Genomic DNA, 21900 nt, shown 5'->3' with positions numbered 1-21900 from the left:
TGACATTTGTGGTTATTCAATTGAATTTAGAATGGGATTAAAAATAAATTCAATTCACATCAAATGGAAGACCAAATTGGTACAGTCCTGCATTGGAGTAATCAGAAGGAACCCGAACAAGCATAAACCAAATATGAAATCATCAGGAGGAACCTGGATAGGATTCGCATTTCAGCTACGACTTCTCTACCCTCAAACCCATCCAGGCACAGCCAAGTGAGCCTAATTCAAAATAAATGAATGAATAAATAAAAAAACCAATGTCACCTGCAAGGTGATCCGTATCTTGCCAAAAGGTGACCCTGTGTGACTTCTTTAAGGTCACACTGAGGTGAACAGAGCTGCTATCCACCAGGAGCGACTCCTTGAGGAATATCTGCCTACAAGAGATTCCGATGAGAATCGTTCTACAGAGTAACCATGAAAAATATGTTTGCCTCATAATGTCATCAAATGACGTCATAATGTCTCAAGCTTGACATATCTAGAAAGCACTCATCGAGGTGTTCAATTTGAGGTACTACACGATATGGTTCCTAAAACTTGAAAATTTGACCTTGGGGTCAAATATGTTTGACCTCAGGCGCTAACCATGAAGGTCAAGGCCAATCGCCACCAAAAATTAATCAGCTGAGCGCCAGACCATGAACTATATTCCCATGAAGTTTGAAGACGATCCGATCAAAATTGTTCAAAAAAATATGGGTTTCGTCGACTCCCCTGATTTGCGACAAAGTGACCTTGACCTTCAAAATTTTAGCGCTGAAAGGGACCTCTATAGGCCTCTGATATGTGAAGTTACAAAAATTTCCAATGATAACTGTGCTCTGCAGAGTGATTTATACATGATTACAGACAAAAAAATAAAAAATAAAAAAAACATGAAGGTCAAGGCCAATCGCCACCAAAAATTAATCAGCTGAGCGCCAGACCATGAACTATATTCCCATGAAGTTTGAAGACGATCCGATCAAAATTACTCAAAAAATAAGGGTTTCATCGACTCCCCTGATTTGCGACAAAGTGACCTTGACCTTTGACCTTCAAAATTTTGTGCACTGAAAGGGACCTCTATAGGCCTCTGATATGCGAAGTTACAAAAATTTCCAATGATAACAGTGCTCGGCAGAATTTTTTATACGTGTTTACAGACAAAAAAAAAAAACAAAAAAAAAAAAAACATACAAGCTGACTAACATATCTTGCAAAAACTTTGTTTTGGCAAGATAATAAAATCAAAAAGAACCTGAATCAAAAAAAAATTAAATAATTTTGGCTGCCACACCATGGATCTGATCAGGTTGAAATTTAAAACATGTATTCCCCATCACTACAAGATCACAATTGTGAAGTTTCATGTCAACTGATTAAGCGGTTAAATTGCAAAATATTTAAGATTTTTCGCTCAATCTAATATGGCTGCCAGATCATGTGACCGATCAGTTATTTGTGAATACCCAAGTATCCCCAAGGCTTGGAGAACATGTGTGTGATGATTCCACTCGATCGGTCGAGAAGATGTTTTGTCGATTTTAGGGCAAATCAAAAATGGCTGCCACACCACGTGTCCTATGACATCATAATCATCATTAAAACATTCTACATCAGTAGTCGCTCCTCTGGTGAAATTTGTGTCAATCCGATAAACGGTTGCAAAGAAAAACAAACACTCACGTTCTGTGCAGACAGGCAAACAGACAGACAGACCCAAATGCAATACCCTCTCCTCTGGCAAGGGTAAAAATGTTAGAAATGGTTTGTATAAAGCAAAAGTTGATCTGTTGAATCTTTATTAATTGACGAGCAAATACCACCCACCGCTTCGCTGACGGTAAGACTAAAGGTAATCGCTTCGCTGACTGCAATAGAGGGAGATAAAGAGGGGAAAAGAGGGAGAGAGGAGTGGGGAGAGTGAAGAGGTGGAGCAGAAAGGAGAGAGGAGGGAGGGGGAGCGAGGAGGGTGGGGGAAGGGAAGACAGTGCGAGGTGAGAGGAAGGGGAGGCAGACATGCGGTGGAGCGTAAATCACGATTCATATGGTCTCATCAAAATGATTCTGCATAGAATATTAGTGAAGATGGAACAAAACAAAAAGTCTGAAATACATTTTCAACCGCTCATACTAGAAACACAGCTCGGAGACAAACTCCCAACTGGAGACAAATTCCTGTCCAGACATAAACACCGCCAAAACACGTCCATAGACAAACACTGTCCAGAGACAGAGGGGAGAGTGAGAGATGTGGGAGGAGGGTACTGCACTGTGTTGGGAGGGGTAGAGCAAGGATGGGACAGAGAGAGACAGAGAGACAGAGAAGGGGGTAGCGGAGTTAGCAGAAATAATGTGCTCTGCTTTATGGGCGTGCACGTGCACGCATGCACACGCATGCACAAACACAGTTTGGAGGATATCAGCAGGTTGGAGTCAGTGTGATTACCAACTACAGTACGTACTGTGCACAACCTAGGGACCTTGAGTAGCTTTCATCGAAAAAAAAAATGTCACATTTATATAGACGTTTCAAGGAGTTGTTCACAAACATTAATCTTTATAAACAGCTGCGTGTCACAGGTGGAAAAAAAAATTTGGCTCGGCAATTTAGAAAACATGTGAATGTGGCAAACGGCTCGGAAATCGGGTGTTATTTCACAACTCACTCAGGGTGACAGAGCACGAACCACTTGCTTTGAATGACGTGGTGCGGTACCACTGACGACAATTGGTGCTCAGCTCGTGGCTTAAGCATTAATGCAAGCACTCCAATTAAAAGGTTGATAAGGACCGGTTGGTCAGGCTGTCACTGCATACCATAAAGGATCCCTTTAACTTTAAAGCCGGTTTTCACCGCGCACGCAGCAGTTAATGGAATAAAATGACTTCATCCACAAAAGAGTTGCAGCTTAATGCAGAACATCCCTGGAGACACTGCAAAGTTCAATCACCCATGAAATAAACATTGCAGAAAATTCACCATTTTGCCTGTGTACGTGTAAAATCGGTTCAGGGTCTGCACAAACGTTGTAACTTTATCTGTTTTTTTTTTAAACCAGATTTGCTTAGATTCCATGAAGAGCCCCTCACAAAACCTCCAAAAATATAGACACAGATCTGACAGACACTGTGGATAGGCAGTGCCTTTGGGGGGCAGGGCATGAGGTCTTGCAGTGAATGCATTAAATCATATAGCTCAATGAAGCTGGTTAATTTTATTACGTTCCTAAATTGTTTTGATCACTCAATTCTTCAAACAGTAGAAAAAGATAAGCTTAATACTGTGACGTCCACGGGACTGGAACAGTCCCGCCAACGTAGAATGAGCCGAAACGATGGAGGCGGTTTATTTGTTTATAACCCAAACATGGCGGTTATAATCGCTCTACCGCAAACGGGACGAGGAAGGTGGCACGAGTCGCTTTTCAGTGAGTTGATGATGTTTATTTGTTTTTATTTTCACCAGAAATAACAAGACTCGGCAAGAAGAGGGATCCGGGGCGATTCGACGGGATGGTGTGGGATCGGGCGTGGGGAAAAACACAGACAATTCCAATGAATATACAGTTCTCAATCCCTCTAAGGCGCCAAGCACACACACACACACACACACACACACACACACACACACACACACACACACACACACACACACACACACACACACACACACACACACACACACACACACACACACAAAACGTAGCTATTTCTGGTGGTCAGGCTGGACCGTGGTGTGGACGCAACTGTCCCTGGATCGGCGTTGGACGAGCCGGCCTTGCTCTCGTCAGGGGGGCAGGAGAAACCACGGTGCTGTCGACCTCCTGGTCCTGGCCCAAGTCCGCCCACAGCCGCCAGGGAACCAGCTCCGGCGCCAAGCCGCGAGCAGGAGAGGGAGGCAGGTCTGGCCGCCGCCCGACCCCGCACTCCGAGTCAGCAGAACCCCAGAGCCAACCAAAGCGAGGCACGAGGCTCGGCAAGGCTCCCAGACACGATCAAGAGCACGATCGACTCAGCACAACAACCAGGACGCTCTCTGCTGCCACAGCTTCCACACCAAAAAAAACACGAGCGTTCTGGTTGTAATCTTCTTCTTCTCCCTTTTCGACCCCGAACAGAACCTTTTTATCCTTCGTCCTCGTCACTCCCAATCGAGCCGTTTATTGGCCCACCGCCATCGCCTTCTGCCAATCGTGATCACGGGGCGGAGCCATCCGCTGCACTGTCCTGTGACGTCACGGCCAGTCTTCAGAGAATACCAAAAGGGGTTTACGCAGACACACTTACCCTATCCCGTGTCCCTATCTAATTACGTGACATTTATCATTTCCCCCTTGAAGAAATGAACATTTACTAGACAACTTATCACCACTGAATTACTACTTATTACATCGAGATCCTGGTAAACTCGAACAGCATGGCATACCTAATTAAACATCCTAATTGCCCTTTGAATGCATACCCCCCCCCCCTCAAACGTAACAATACTTTGCTGGAAATTTCACATTTTCTGGTGTGAGTATGGAGGAGGGAACAAACATAGCCTTGCTTGCTTAAAGTAAATAGGTATATTGGTTGAGTTATAAGACTCGTTATTTCTTTAAATTATCAGATTTCACAACAGATTGACACTTTTTTGGTCCGAACAATATCCCATCCTCAAAACCAAAATAATATTTCGATGATATACTTTAATTACTACGTGAGAGTAGCTCGTGGAAAATCGTATCATATAATGGATGAAATTGCTCCAAGCTCCTAATTTGAAAACTATACTTCTTACAAGTTCCTAGTTCTTACAAGGTTCCTAGCTGTGATGAACAGGCATTCGATAATATGTGAGTAAAGTGAAAAAAACAAACAAACAAAAAAAAAAAAACTATGTGGCCTATTCTGAGTCTAGGCATGGTTGAGCAGGCCAAAAAACATGGCGGCTTCAGACCCCAACGAGGTTACTCAGGAAATGCCTTGAGACCCCAGACAGCGAGGTGGCCGAGGATCACCTGATGAAGGATATAATTAAATAATGCCGTTAATTATTATCTTCAAAAGGGGTGTTTTAATGAACCCAAACACCCAATTTTCACTCCTGCACTTCCTTGGACTTTTTGTTTGTATGCATGCAAAGTTTCAGGCTGCTAGGTTTTATGATTTGGAGTTATGGAGGAGGAGACACACATACACACCCACATTGCCTTTTATTAGTGTAGATGTGTGAACTAGCAGGATACCTCTGCCACAATACAGACAAACCTCATTTATAATGAGTAGATAAAAGTAAAGTATGGCATTTGGAAAAAAAAAAAAAAAAACCCAAAAACATGCAGATGCACAAATACACTGTGAAAAGATCACACTAGGGTCCAGCGATATATTTATATACCAGTATTGGAATTCTGAATATACCGGTATACGGAAAAAATTAAATAAAAGTAAAAAAAAATTACAACAATTTAAAAGAACAAACAAAAAAAAATAATAATAATTGAAAAAAATATATACCTCGATCAAAAATAAATAAATAAAAAAAACCAATACATCACCAACAAATCAAACAAGCTCAAATGAGCTAAGATCCTCGTCCTCTTAATGATGACATCATAAAAACGAATATGACATCATTGTGATGTATCAGGTTTGCGATAAATCATCTGTGCTAATGCCCGGCTTGATTCCCGCAAACAAAATTCAAACAGCTTGCCTAGTTTCGGAGATAATGGTATCGGCGATATTATGACGTCAACTTTTTTCTAGGAAGAATTTCCAAAATCGGAGATGGTTACTGCCTGCGCGTGGGCTTTCTGCAAATACATAGCAAGTTTCATGAAGATCTGATGAAAACTCTGGGTTGTGAAACAAAAAAAATGTCAAAAAATAGGAATGACGTCATAAAAATTGATATGATGTCATAGTGATGTACCATATGTGCGGTAATTCATCTCTGCTAATGCCCTGTTCGATTCCTGCAAACAGAATTCAGAAAGCTTGCCTAGTTTCAGAGATAATTTTTTAGGCGATTTCCATTAGTAGAGATATTTTGAGGTTATAACTTTTTTCTAGGAGGAATTTTCAAAATCGGAGATGGTTACTGTCTGCGCAGGGTATTTTTACATATACCTGCCAAGTTTCAGGAAGTTTCGATGAAAACTGTAGGCTGTGAAACAAAAAAGTCCACAAGAAGAACAAGAACAACGACGTGAGTAAGACTTGGAGATCCTCCACGAGGATCTAAAAAAAAACAAAAAAAAAAAAAAAAACAAAAAAAAAAAACCTATAACTACAATCCTTGAATACTGCACATGATTTTGAAAGCTTTGATGCACTCAGCGTCTTGGCTACATTTGGAACAGATGACATCAATACATCCCAGGAAGTAAGTAGAGTAACTTTTTAACTTTCAACCATCAACACCTAAGCACCGTATAAGCAATCGCGTTTTTATAGTAATTGCCAATTGGTTATTTTATACAAATCAGGTGTGCTTTTGAAAGCGTGTGCCGATTACCGACACGGTGATCCACAATAGCTATACTGGTACGGCGATCCACGATTCTTTCAACCCTATTTAAATCCAGCTGCCAATCCATCACCAGTCCCTCACCCTTTAGTTTCCAAACAGCAACAGCTCAGTCCTCACGATCCTGCCCTTTTTGCCTTTCAAATGCCAGAATTCCCATGGGAAACTTCCCTCACCTGAATCCACCCGTTTGTTCTTCCATCTCAAACCCGGTTTGTCATCCTTTAGCCTTTCAACCCCCTCTTCACACCATTCCCTTCCAACCTCCCCTCCCCTCCTCCTCACCCGTTCATTCCACATCCGAAACCATCCCCCAACCACCACCACCACTTCACCGCTTACTCCATTAGCTCAGTTGCCTCAGTACAATGACCCAAATTACCCAATGAACTCATTACCTATTAGCTATAACATACAGAGGATCCCTCAGCATGTGAAAAATCACCATGGAATTAAATAGATTTTTTTTCCTTAAATTATTTCCTGCAAAACTCCCCAATAAACCCCGATCAATATCATCATCGAGTGACATAAACAACAGCTGCTTCCTGCTCATAGGGTGGAATTTTAAATATACCCATTATACTGGTACTGTATACTGAAAAATAGTAATGAAAATCAATAATGGGTAGATAAACCGGGCTGACACCAACAATGAACAAATCTAAGAAATGTGTTTACAATCTTTAAATACCGAACATGGACTGTATGATTTAAAACCTTTCATGCACTTGGCTACACCTGTAACAGTGGAATGGATAACGCGAAGTACCAGGTAATACAGGCGGTTTTAACTTTTAATTTTAACCCTCAGCATCCGTGCTCTGAACAAGCAATTGTGTTTTTCTTTGCCCTTGTGTCACTTTTTAAAGCAATTACCAATTGGTTATTACCTCCGCCACCGAAGGTGAAAGAGGTAATGTTTTCACCCCTTTCTGTTTCTTTGTTGGGTCGCCGAAATAGGTGACCCTTATTGTCAGTAATTCTGTCTGTTTGTTTGTCATCAGCATAATTGGTAGTAAACGTGGGCGGATTTTGACCAAACTCGGATGGTAGGTACATCTTATGACCTAGTGCTTTGGAAATTGTGATGGTTGCTAGGGACGCTTTGGTTCCCTAGCAACAACCGAAAAACCTTCAAAATCGGTACCGTTCACGCGAAATCAATTCCGAAAGCCATTGTCCCATGTAGGGTTATGAAATTTGGCACGAATGATCTACAGGTGATGCTCTATCAAATATATTCCGGTTTTTGTGATATATGGAATACTTTACCCGCAGCGCCCCCTACAATTAGGGTATGCGCGAAAATTGGCGAAAATTGAAGGCCCCCTCGCGACCAGGTGAGTATATCGATACGAATGAAACTTTGCAGGTTCATGGTACTCAATGAGTACTACAACTTTGCCTCAGGACATATTGACCGATTTCGCTTAGGTCAGGGGTCAAAGGTCAATTAGTGCAAAAATCCATAATATGCGAGAGCTGGAGGTGTCTTCGTGCCAAATGCTACTCCTCCTAGGGTTATGGTCGGATGGTCATGAAAATTCACACTAATCATCTGGAATACATTGTGCACAAATAGTCGAGCCGGATTTTCGATTTAGATCTTTGTTCACCCACAGCACCCCCTCGAACTTTGGGGATTTCCGATTTCAAACCGCATTTTCGGTACTTTTCATTCAAATGGATACCGAGTAGTTATCAGTAGATGGAACTGGAAATTTGATATGCATAATCTTAAGGTGATTCCGTATCCACTACATGAGATCCATTTTGCTCTATATCTTATAGTTTCCATGCTGGGCGACCCATCGCCGCCTACCGGCTTGTTTGTGTGTTCGTTTGTGTTTGTACAGGATATCTCCGGATGAAATTTTGTGGACAGGTTCAGTGTGCGACAAGGATGAACTGATTAGATTTTGGTGAAGATCCAGATCTGGATCCGAATAGTAGAATTTTTAAGTGATTCTTCACCATTGAGAAATTGGGATAAACAGATATGTAGCACGATATCTCAAAAAGTTGTGTACGGATTCAAACGAAGCTTGGTGGACACATTGGGTGTATGGCAAGGATGAATGGATTAGATTTTGGTGAAGAGCTGAATCTGAATACGAGAATTATTTAATTTTTCAAGTGATTCATCATTGAGAGATGGGGCCAAAAACGATATAGTACTGCATGGCATAATGTTTCAAAAATACATTGGGCCTGATATGTTCTCGTGGATCAGGCATTGTGTGGTGGAGGTGCGCACTCCATCGAGTGTCCTTCTAGCTTTACATGAATTGGGTGTGCTTTTGAAAACATGTGTTGATTATCGACACAGCGATCTGCGATAGTCATCATACCAGTGTGATTGTGATAACGGTCTAGTCATACTGGTACAGCGATCCACGATAGCGATGGATCCTGACCTGTGCCGATTACAAGTACTGATCTCGCTTTAAAGCAAAATCTTTTTTTTTTTTTTATACAGATATCCCACAATGAGCCCACCGGTATATTGATACCAAAAATAATAAATACCAACAGAGCCTAGATCACACAAATTATAAAACAGGATTAAATGACCTCAAACTTGGATGCAATACACAAGGTTAAAAAAAAAAAAAAAAACAGTAGCTTGTAGTTACATCAGACTATGGTCAAATTTGACATCTTTGTCGAACCATACAGAAGGCCAGTATTAAATGAGAGTCAAGCCCATCAGCTTTGCAGGATACATTGATCAAACAGGTGGCGTGGGCAAACACGCACTCAGGAATGCATGCAGATAACTTCAACATATTCCACATTCAAGATAACAATTTAATCAATTTATGCCTAAATTGGATGGAAAGATGTTATGGTTACATTAGACCACTGTGTTGAACTACGTTTCAGACTCATTGGGTGGGTGGGTGAAGGGTTGGGTGAGGAGTGCAATATTAAATTGCCTGATGGTCCGATGTTAAAGTTGGTCTACATGCGGACTCAGGACACGAGACACGGACCGATAATAATACCCTCTCCTGCCCCATTCCAAATTGGTTAGGCCAATAAAATGAAGCACCATGTGTGATGCCACCCCACCTCTAACATAAGAAGGAAAAAAAATGGTTTCTTTTTTTTAACAGTTAAATTCATCACACACTTCAAATATTTACAAGTAGAAAAGCACACGCAGGAATCGGCTTAAATTCATGATCGACAATCAAGTTCAACCGTAACAATCCACCCCTCATTTCCCTTTTTTCAATTACTTTTACCAACTCGTTCCCACCTTCAGATGCTCATGGAAAAATATAGATGACCCCATTGCGCATCTTGCCTATAGAATGCACAACATTTTTGCTTAACCCCCAACTGACAGGATGGTACAGAGAGAGCACCTCTGAGCTGTCCAGCCCAGGTTTTATTCACAACCAAACTATAAAAACTCGGATTGGTGCTTCACATACAGGACTCTCAGTATACAATCACTCGAATGAACATCACGCCAGGAGTCCTGCCTCCTAGCATTATTTGGTGGAAGTTAATGACCCCACAGCATCCTTCTTGAAGGGTAGATGAGCTATCACCATCAATCACCCTTAATAAATTAGATTCCTACAACCTTCAGTACAATATCAGGCTTCGCCAGTTGGTTGGTGAAAGACTTGGGCATAAAAATAAAAAAAAATAAAAACTTTCTTCACAAGTGTATTGGAATAATTGGGAGCAGTTCAAGTATTTGTAGTTGTGGTTTGCTTAACACCCTACCACTTGAAAGTTAACCACAATCTTCATACCTCTGCCAAAGATCGTTTCTCATTTATTTAAAAAAAAAAAAAAACATAATAATAATTCCCCACCAAACGAACAGCAGCCAATTACAAATTGATAACAACCATGCTGGAGACAGATCCCCAAAAGGCAACCACGACGAGTGAAAACGACAGGTAACTAACTCACCCTGTTTCCTGTCACAGTTCACTGCACAGGCGAGCACCATTTGTAAAAGTCGGCCCATTTCACCAGTATCACCATCAGCTATGCAACTTGTATCCAGACCTGCATCGTCGTCCAAACGCAGGTAGAGCACCTGAGAACACGGCCGACCATGTAGGGTTATCCAAAAAGCTTACTTGGTGAAAGCATTTAAAATAAATAAATAAATAAATAAATAAATAAATCTCACCTCATCACAATAGTCTTTCGTCCTTTCCAAGACCTTCTTCAAGTTGCTGACCTGCAGAAAAGCAAGCAAGAACTTAAACCAAAACTCGTTCTCCAAACGGTTAACATGTTAAATGACTTGAAAATGCCTGTGAAGGCCAGAGAGACGTTATGGTTAGTTAATAGCAGCTTCACCTTGAGTCTCTTGTTGTCTCTGACATCCATCTTGATCCTGGCTTTCCAGGAGCTATCAAACCAGGCTGGGTCTCTGCATACAGAGTGCCAATATATCAGCACAGTTAACTTCGCAAGCCGTTGCCTTGCGGCAGTAACAGCTTCATCATAGTCTATCCCATTAACCTTACGGATTTTTGGGACACCATGCTGGTGTTTCCATTGGCAGATTGACTTGGTGGCGCCAGTCTCTTTGGTGTGCTAAGATAGGGCAGGAATTTGCAATTTGTTCAGGGTGCCGGCGATAACGCATCTTATTCATCATCAAAAGCCAGAGGGATCTTTAACGTCCTCCAGCGAATGCGAGTGGATGGGATACCAAGCTTAACATGCATCTGAGCGACGGTGCACTTTGTGATGCAAATTCTGTCTGCGAAGCAACAGTCTGACAGTTTAGAGTCAGGTCAGGAATCAAACTCAGAATAGACAGCTCCAAGGCAGGTACATGAACAATTACAATATTGGAGATACAAATACCTGAGCTGTGAAGGTTACATGTAAAACTACAATGGCACTCGGTAGAGTGCATACCTCCACCAGGCTGAACAGTTTATATGTTGCATCCCACTGACGATGGGCTGGATCTGCAGCCGGACCTGAACCAAAATCGAATCGGCTTGTTCTCGTCACCGAACCAATTCATCCACCGAGTTTTGAAATATCATGCTGCATATCGTTTATGCCTCCATCTTTCAATGGTGAAAAGAAGAATCGCTTACAAATTTTTTCTTTTTTTTTTTAATTCTTGTATCCCAATCTGATCTTTACCAAAACTGAATCAATTCGACCTTGTCTCTCACCCAACTTTCATCCGAATCCGGCGATAACTTTTTATGATATTGGGCCAGTATATCATTTTCAGCCCTTTCAACGGTGAAGAATCACCTCAAAAAAAAAAAAATTCTGGTATCTGGATCTGGATCATCAGCACAATCTCATCAATTCCTCCTTGTCAAACACCTAACCAGTCCATCAAATTTCATCCCAATTCGTACATAACATTTTGAGATATCCTGCTCACAGACAGATAAGCAGACAAACAGGGGTGAAAACAGAACCTCTGTCCTGCTTTGGTGGCGGAGGTAAATATAAATAACAATCACAGCTTTTTTTTGTAAAAAAATGTATGATTATGTTTGGTCTGCAAGGTGTATGGATATAATCAGATTAGTCAAACTAAAACAAAATTATTTACACAACGAGAAACACACTCCCTTCGGGAGCGTGAGCAAGTGCTTAATTATTTTTACATCCTCATGGAGGATCTCCAAGTCTTACTCGCGTTGTTGTTCTTCATCTTCTTCTTGTGGACTTTTTTGTTTAACAGCCTACAGTTTTCATCGAAACTTCCTGAAACTTGGCGTATATATGTAAAAATATCCCGCGCAGACAGTAACCATCTCCTATTTTGAAAATTCCTCCTAGAAAAAAAAATGTTATGACGTCAAAATATCTCCGCTAATGGAAATCGCCTAAAAAATTATCTCCGAAACTAGGCAAGCTTTTTGAATTTTGTTTGCGGGAATCGAACAGGTCATTAGCAGAGAAGAATTACCACACATATGGTACATCACTATGACGTCATATCAATTTTTATGACGTCATTCCTATTTTTGACATTTTTTGTTTCACAACCCAGAGTTTTCATTTGATCTTCGTGAAACTTGCCATGTATATGCAGAAAGCCCACGCACAGGCAGTAACCATCTCCGATTTTGGAAATTCTTCCTAGAAAAAAAAAAATAGTTGACGTCATAATATCACCACTAATGGAAATTGCTTATACCATTATCTCCAAAACTAGGCAACCTGTTTGAATTTTGTTTGCGGGAATCAAGCCGGGCATTAGCACAGATAATATATCGCAAACCTGATACATCACAATGACGTCATATTCGTTTTTATGATGTCATCATTAAGAGGACGAGGATCTTAGTTCATTTGAGCTTGTTAAAATCCTGGCTACTACCAACACGTATGCAAAATTTGGTGAATATTGGGTGACAATTGTAAGTCATCTCAAAGGGGGCTGGGAGGGGGGGTTCCCCTTGTGCTGCCAACTTAACCTTGGGTACTACCAACACACATTCAGAGAATTGCCTTCTTTAATATAGGAGGATGTCCCAGCACACTGCCTTAGTGGGGCAACTTAGCATAACAATTGTGCATGTTGTGAGGAAAGCACCAAATTTGGCACACTAGTAGCCTAACATATTATTATATGAACAGATTTGGATATTGGGCCATCTCAAATTCAGCCGCTGATGGCTGTGGCAGCCATTTTCCACTGCCATCAAAAATTTTGAGATGGCCCAATATCCAAATCTGTTCATAATATGATAGGCTACTAGTGTGCCAAATTTGGTGCTTTCCTCACAAAATGCACAATTGTTATGCTATATTTAGCTAAGTTGCCCCACTACCTATCCATTTCTCCGATAAATAATTCTGCTTACAATCAAATCCTCTTGTAACAAATTTTAAAGTGATCTTTGTCATTTTCCTCAAAGCAAGAGTTGGTTGTACATCGCTCATTCCCAATTCCACATCCAGGTGATGCATGAAGTCATCACCAGGTGCCGAAGGAAGGGAGTACTCAGTTTTTACTCCATTTGCTTGCTTGTTTGTTTTATTGTTCCTTGCAAAAATCTAAGATTTTTTAAGTATATTGGTCACACGATTTTGTTATGACGTGGCAAAAAAAATTTTTCACCAAGTATGTTGGTCTGTAGCATCTGTCTGTCTGTCTGTCTGTCTGTCTGTCTATGATTTTCGGCCATAGTTTTCAAGCAATCGTTCTGAAAATTTTTGGGTATATAGGTGACCAGCCAAGGACAGCAACACTTAATTTTGGTGAAGATCCGAATCTGGATCTGAGAATTTTTTAAGTGATTCTTCACCATAGAGGGATCAGGCCAAAATGATATATAGCACAATATCTCAAAAGGCTATGAATGGATTTGGACGAAACTTGGTGGACAAGTTGGGTGTGACAAGGACAAATAGATTACATTTTGGTGAAGATCTAAATCCAGATCCAGATCTGAGAATTTTAAAGTGATTCTTCACCATTGAGAGATGGGGCTAAAAACGATGTAGAGCACAATATCTCTAAAAGGTGTGATCGACTTGTGACAAAATTAGATGGATAAGTTGGTTAGGTGACGAGAACAAGCCAATTCGATTTTGGTTCAGGTCCGGATTCAGATCCGGCCTCTCAGTGGGATACAAATCATAAATTGTTCAGTCTGGCAGAGGTCTGCGCTCTACCGAATGCTGTTCTGTTCCGCCAAACTTCGCTCTACGAGTGATTTTTCATTCTGTTTGTCTGTATTGCCTACAGGTCACAATTCTAAACTGATAGTCATGAAAGTTTACCAAGATGTAGAGTTCATCTCAACTGAGAAGCCTATTGATTTTGAGGTCAAAGGTCATCTTAGTCAAATTCCTAAAATCGTCATTTTTCATCCAATTGACTTGAAATTTGAACAAGATTTGCATATTGCATCACTGGATTGGAAAACTAACTATTTGAGGTCAAACTTCTAAAATCAAATTTCATCTGAAAAATCGTCAATTTTCATCCGATCTACCTGAGCTTTGAATAAGATTGTCAATTTTAATCTTTATGAAACGGACAATTTGATGTATCCATGGCAACTTTTGGAGAGGGTGGTAGATTTTGCAAGTATCGTGCTCTGCAAGACTTCTTTTTCTTGTTTGTTTGTTTGTCTGGATGATATCTCAGCCACTGGACGATATGGCTATACACGCAACATACAGTTCCAAGATTGGTACATTAGATGCTTTAGAATTAGAAACAAATGGGGTATTCTCATAGTTAAAAGGCATTCATTAATCAAAATAAAATAACTTGGTCTGTAAAGACAAGATGTATTGGAGGATAGCCGAGAGGTACGCACATTCACCACTGAGCTGTCTAGTCCGAGTCTGCATCTCGACTTGACTTTAAAACTGCCACCCTGGTGCATCGTGTTCAGCATGAGGTTTCAATGTGTACATCGAGTCAGAGGTCCCATTTGCCAGCACTGGTTGTTGGTCGATATTTAAAGCCACACGATGTCTTTTGAGTTATTGCCAACACAGAATAAATTACAAAATATCTTCAGCACACCACCTTAATCGAACGACAGGCTCAGTGAGCAGGCTCATACAAAGCTTGGGTTAAGAACATTCCCCGGTCAACCCCCCAATAAGATGGGAATAATTGGGGCCATGAAAATCAGAGCTCCGACAAAAAAAAAATTTACTGGAAATCTTCACAGGGATTGACCAACACAAGCCACATTTCAACATAAATTATGCAAGGCTCGATCAAACCACTCACATGCCGTGCAGGATCTCTGCAATAAGAACACCATTCGTCAAATCTCCAATGGACTCGCAGGGCAAGCAGACATTGAATGATTTAACCTGCATACAGATACAAAGGGTCTTTCATTTCAGACACATCAATGAGAAGGTCTGTGCTATTTATCAGTCTCAAAACGCCCAGTAAAGACAATGTGGTTAACAAAATGGCAACAATATCATGCATTTGTGAGGTCAGCAGTCCATGTTCATAGTCCCGTACAATAAGGATCAGTCTAAAGTCAGGACCAGACAGACTCCTACATCCTGCAAATCAGGGTTACAGGCTTAGTGCTCACATCTCACTGCAGGTAGCTTCACCCTTTCCCAAAAAGATGAGATACGCTATTGTAATCGGTCTGTGTCTGTCAGTTAGCGTGCGAGTCCACACAAATCGTTCATTCTGAGATCTACTGCAATCCATATACTCAGGCAAGGCCACTACCTTGTTAAATGCTCTGTCTTGTTCATTTTGATTCAAGTTTTACAAACTCTCAAGAACCTTGAAAACAAAATAGCAACATTGGGACGTAATTGTAACAAGAGGTGGTGTCAAAGCCACCCAATGCTCGCCTCTTTATACATTTATTGTTTTTAAAAGACTCGTCTAATAATATTTTTTTATAAAGCATTGCAGTGAAGTCTGATCCAAATAATTTTAAAGCAATATATGTATTTGTATATTGTAATCAGTAAACTAGTACACGTATTAAATGAATGGCAAGCGTCTAGTATAAACAGGCGAGCATTGGGTTGCTTTGACACCATCTTAGGTTTAAATTAAAAAATCATTTGTTAATTTCAACTTCACTACACCAATAGTATACCGCAAAGGAACCTCCATGCCAAATATCAGCATCCTTGTACACATTAAATGAATGGCAAGCTTCTAAAAAATAACTTGCACCAAAAACTTTAATGTTGATGTGCTACAAAAAAAAGTTAAGTTCAAAACAGATCAAAAATTTAAAACATTTGAAATTATTTTTTTAATTTCAACTTCACTACACCAATAGTATACCCCAAAGGAACCTCCATGACAAATATCAGCATCCTAGTACACATATTAAATAAATGGCAAGCTTCTAAATAACTTGCACCAAAAACTTTAACATTTTCACGCTCACGCTCACGCCGGGGGTATCGCTATAGCTCTCTGTTCTTCGAACAGGTGAGCTAAAAACAATCCGCTTGCCAGCTGTTCTTTCCTACTGTACCAAATTATGTACAATACACCAGCACAATTACCGGTAAATCAGTAACTGCTGCTGTCTTCTCAACCACAATCACACCAATAAAGTTAAAACACGCGTTGTGAACTCACCAGTTTGCTCCAACAGCATGGGTGGTAGAACAGCTATTGGAAACCTTTGAAAAATGCTGCCATTAGTGTGATCATTGCAAAGTCAAGCGTCAGTAGGGCTGGCAGGATGGCCCAGAGCAGCAGTTCTGAATCAGGGGTCCACGGACCTCAAGGGGCTACGTGATTGCTCATCGGGGATGGGAGGGGGGGTACATCCTCCTCCGTTTGCTACACAAGGCTGCGGGTAACATCATTGGCTGAGGGTATGGCTGTACTGCTAATGCTGTGCCCCTATTACCGATACACTGGTACTCATTTCACCAACCTCGGAAGGATGACAGGCTGAGTCAAGCCCAGCTGGTGTTAATTCAACGGCCGAGAGAGGTTCTAACTCAGGATCCTGAGATTCCAAGCCGGTCACCCTAACCGCGAAGCCAACACCAGACAGGGGGTACATGAGATACACTGTGATTTGAGGAAGTGAAAGAGAAACTGTTTGTACACGTAGTACAGTAGAAAAATGACCGAGTTACCATTTAGAGCGAGTACATGACGCCTCATGCCGAGATCAAAGGGTAAGCCGACTGAAAAAAAAAAAAAGGTTCAGAAGCACCGGCCGAGAGGTACGCACACTCGCCTCTAAGCTGTCTAGCCTGGGTTTGAATCCCGACCTACCTATAAACTGTCATCCCGTTGTTTAACAGGCATGACAAGGCAGCGATGTATGTGGGTCGTCGTCAACAACAACAACACCTCGTTATTGGAATAAAGTGAGAAGTGTTTATAATATGTACAATTACATAGTAAACCAGAGAGTTGGTGTCAAAGCCACCCGACGCTCGTCCGTTTATACATTTATCGTTTTTAAAAGACTAGTCTAATAATATTTTTTATGAAGCATTGCAGTGAAGTCTGATCCAAATAATTTTAAAGCAATATGTGTATTTGTATATTGTAATCAGTAAGAAAATAGTGTGGTAGATAAAAACATGAGAAAGGAAAAAAAATAACTTGCACCAAAAACTTTAACATTTTCATGCTCACACCGGGGGTATCGCTATAGCTCTCTGTTCTTCGAACAGGCGAGCTAAAAAATGAGAGTACGAAATATGAAAATCTGGGGTGTTCAGCAATACCAAATTTCTTGTAGAACGCTCGCCAAGCGGTCAAAGCACTCAAGGAAGCACTCCGACCGAAATCGTTAAGGAACGGCGAGCTTGGCATGCTGCTTGGTAACTGAACACACCCCTGGCTTACCCACACGAATCATTCAATCACACCTTAGTGGTGTAATGTTTGGAGGATCCACCCTGAGTCTGGGAGGTGGATGGTTCCAACCCTGTCCGAGTCACACCAGAGTTATATATATATAGTACATGCTGTGCTGCTTCCTTGCTTGAAGTTCACCATTTAAAGATGACACCTCTCTGATGTCGCAGGCTTTGTGGGCCGAATGGGCTCTCCTGCGTTGAAAGTTCATAATAAGGGAACTCATGTTAAAGGGTTTCCATGACAGTACACGATGCTGTAAAGTTTATCAATCAATCAATTAACTAATTAACTAAGCAACTCCTCGATTTGTCATCCAACAGGTGTACCGCTCCAACTTCGAAACAACTCTCATGTATATTGTATATCACGAGCGTGGTGTTTGTACATCACTCATCAGTGGGGACAGGTGAAGCATTTCGTTTGTAACACACACCTGTTTATCAGTGTCGTCGTGAAATGACCGCGTGATCAAACGTCAGAACCCAGGTGTAAATTCACATCGTACGTCGTTACACATAAATACAGTGACGTTTATTAATATTTCCATTTACACAGGTGCGCATTCACAAACGCGTCAGTCGCTCGAACTCACCCAGATCATCAAACTTTCGCAGAGCTTGAGACGCTTGTCCTCCTCCTCCTCCGATGCCATCTCGAGCAACTCGCCGGTCGTCCGGACTCGGAGAATTTTTTGTTCTATTTCAAAACAAGTTAAAATACAGTGGAAGTGCGCGCTTATCTCACCTGCCGGGGAGCACCTGAGACACGTCACGTCACGTCACGTCACGTGACGCATTTCCGTTCACACCTGGTGGCCCGTCGCGCATGCGCAATGGCTCCAATTAGTCCCAGTTCTTTTGAAAATCCGAAGCAGGGATTGCACGTCATGCAGCTTGCGATGCGTCTCTTCAAATGAGCACGCCTCGCTTGAGAACACTCTTACAGGTCTCTGAACGTGTCGAAAAACTTTAAACAACGGCGTTTAATCGGTTAAAATAATTAATTTACAAGTCCTAATCGACGTCGTGATTTGAAATGTTCAATTGGTGCAAATTATCAGGCTTATCGATTAATCGTTCTTTCGCTTAAATTGATTTACACCGCAACGGTCAAGGATGGAATTACCAATAGGTGGGAGAATGTATTAGGCCGGGGGCCAATGGGGCCTACCTTGCACCCCTACTGCAAGGTGGGGACTACCCCGGGGGGCAGTGTGGCCTAGCTTGCACCCCAGGGGCCAGTGGGGCCTACCTTGCACCCCTACTGCACAGTGGGGCCTACCCCAGGGGCCAGTGGGGCCTACCCCGGGGGCCAGTGGGGCCTACCTTGCACCCCTACTGCACAGTGGGGCCTACCCCGGGGGCCAGTGGGGCCTACCTTGCACCCCTACTGCACAGTGGGGCCTACCCCAGGGGCCAGTGGGGCCTACCCTGGGGGCCAGTGGGGCCTACCTTGCACCCCTACTGCACAGTGGGGCCTACCCCAGGGGCCAGTGGGGCCTACCCCAGGGGCCAGTGGGGCCTACCCTGGGGGCCAGTGGGGCCTACCTTGCACCCCTACTGCACAGTGGGGCCTACCCCAGGGGCCAGTGGGGCCTACCCTGGGGGCCAGTGGGGCCTACCTTGCACCCCTACTGCACAGTGGGACCTACCTTGCACCCCCCCCCCTGCGACAATTTTTCACTGATACCACAGTGTTCATATATATATATCCCAAGTATCAGAAAAAAGATGTTCCCAGAAAAATAACTCACTTGCACTGCTTTATTAAGCTGTTTCCATGGCAACCAATCAAAAATAGACGAATCCCACAAAGATCGGCAAAATGTCAATATCTCTGTCAAATAAAAACATAAAATCACAAAATTGGTGTCAAATTAAGGCTTATACATTTACGTATTAAAAATATATTTCGTTTATGCTAATTAGCTCATTTGCATATCTAACTATAATTCCAGCAATCTGTGTGTGTGTGTCTGTCTGTCTGTATGTGTGTGTGTGTCTGCGACCGCCGCTTCTCGCCAACCACTGATCCGATCTAATTGAAACTTGCCAGGTATATTGCTGGGCCCTGTGGATGTGCCTTTTCAAGGTTTGATATTAATCGGACGAGCGGTTCCCAAGTTACGGCCATTTATTTGCCAACCAATGACAGGACACGGTGCTATGACATCACGATTGACGTCACAATTTTTTTTTCTTTTTTGCACGTACGGCCACCCACCTACGGGCACGCACGTACGGCCACACATGTATGGGCACGCAAGAGCGAAGGAATTTTGTATAAAAGCGAAGGAATTATTTTGTATAAAATACAAAGCACAATGAAGCGAAGGAACGGCCTGTGTGGTTGTTGTTTCTGGTTCGCGGTTTGAAAGTTTTTTTTTTTAAGTTTTTTTTTTGTTTTTGCACGCACAGCCACGCACGTACAGGCACGCACGTACAGGCACGTGAGAGCGAAGGAACGGCCTGTGTGGTTGTTGTTTCTGGCTTGCGGTTTGAAAGTTTTTTTTATTTTTTATTTTTGTTTTTGCACGTACGGCCATGCACTAGTTAATTAAATTTGACTTAAAGACAATCATTCCCACAAAAATGCAAGAATTTCCATTTTCTTTCCTTGTAATTACCACACATGTCAGTTTTTTTTTTGTCAAAAAAACATTACCAAAGTGTTGCCAGATACAAGCCAGGTTGGCAAAAAATATATTAAAATTTTTAAAATTTTTAAAGTAGGCTAATTAGCATAAAATACAAAGCACAATGAATCATTCGAAAATCATGCGAAATCAGATTAATCAAGAGAATTAATTACCTTGGCCTGATATCTATATTAATATTTCAGCATGCCCCTTTTTTTGTTCCACCATCAGATTATTGTTACTGCATGAAATGAAACAAGCTTTGACATATATAGTTATGATATTATTGTCTTCCTGAAGAGGCCCCTCAAAATTCGTTTTGATGATTATGGTAGTTAAACAGTTCATGTTCTCCATTTGCAAAATGGGAGGAATTATTGCACAAAAAAAAGAAATAAAAATGTTTCCCATTTTTTTAGAGGACCACTAAGATGAGTTCGGCTCATAGAATCACGCTCCATTTGGGGAGAAAACAGTTGAGTTCATACCTGACTAATTTGCACTTTCCATGTGCCGTAGTTTCTTCACAAAACCATGACTTTCTAACTAAGTACAAAGTATTTCTTTGCTTTTTTTATACATGGTTGCCGTTTTGAAATTTTCATCGACCGATACCCGCTGCCCAGCCGGACCAACTGCCAACAAAGTATCGCCCGGTCAGTTACGGTATAACCCAAAATCATGATCATCGTTTTAGTGTGGAGGTGAGTACTGACGGTGTACTTGGGTCTTTTCCGGGTAGGTGCAGGATTGAGCACATGCACATAAAAATCTTGGGTCTCCGCATAGTGGCGTACAGGCTTAAGTCGTACTTATGTTTACTACCGTAGAAAATCACAGAACCATCCGATCGACATGCTGTTAACAGTTTCAGAATCAGCTAAATTCTACAACATATGAATATGTAGACGAAACTGATCCTGCCTTTTGGATCGCTTTAAAGTAGGGTGCCCTGTAATTTTAATGCGCTCTCTATGGATCCTCTGGAACTCACGAATGGTACACGTTGTGGAGTCACTAAACTACATGGTAATGTCATCGAAGTGGAGCTACTGTGGGACAGTCGAAGGGGAAAACCTGAATGATAATCAATGGATAAAAATGATGTAATATATTGTTTAAAATACATTCATGCTATCTGTCTTTTACCATATGTTGCCAGTGACGCCTGTCGAAGACGGGCACCTTTACTAGTAATACATAACTGTGACTTATGATGTCTGCTGGTGTTTAAGGGAAACATTTAACTATTTTCTGTTTGAGTAAAAGTAGTGGAAACAATTTTAAATGCATTGATATGCTAATTAGGATCCGCCATTATGGAAATTCTCATTTTAGTAAATATCTCAACTTCTGGTGCATGGAAATTAGTAAATGAGGAATCTACTCATATATTTTGAGGGTCAAGGAATAGAGTGAACATATTTCCTT

At 41.6% G+C, this 21900-nt stretch overlaps 1 protein-coding gene across 1 annotated transcript in view; it reads right to left on the bottom strand.

Moving 5' to 3' along the window:
• Positions 1 to 18633, bottom strand: part of LOC147024479 (protein Hook homolog 3-like) — a 79563-nt gene extending 60930 nt beyond the window's left edge. The window contains exons 1-5 of the mRNA XM_085884438.1: positions 18424 to 18633; positions 15234 to 15319; positions 10847 to 10919; positions 10674 to 10724; positions 10448 to 10577 (exon numbers count right to left, since the gene is read on the bottom strand). Coding sequence (XP_085740564.1) covers positions 10448 to 10577; positions 10674 to 10724; positions 10847 to 10919; positions 15234 to 15319; positions 18424 to 18483 — 400 coding nt within the window. The 5' untranslated portion in view covers positions 18484 to 18633. The remainder of the gene's footprint in view (positions 1 to 10447; positions 10578 to 10673; positions 10725 to 10846; positions 10920 to 15233; positions 15320 to 18423) is intronic.
• Positions 18634 to 21900: the final 3267 nt, after the last annotated feature.

Source organism: Eptatretus burgeri, chromosome 6 (assembly GCF_056783735.1).
Source record: "Eptatretus burgeri isolate ZD-2024b chromosome 6, Ebu_testis_v1, whole genome shotgun sequence".
Taxonomy (NCBI): Eukaryota; Metazoa; Chordata; class Myxini; order Myxiniformes; family Myxinidae; genus Eptatretus; species Eptatretus burgeri.
The sequence above is the reverse complement of the archived record's forward strand: the minus strand, read 5'-3'. Positions and strand labels throughout refer to the sequence as shown.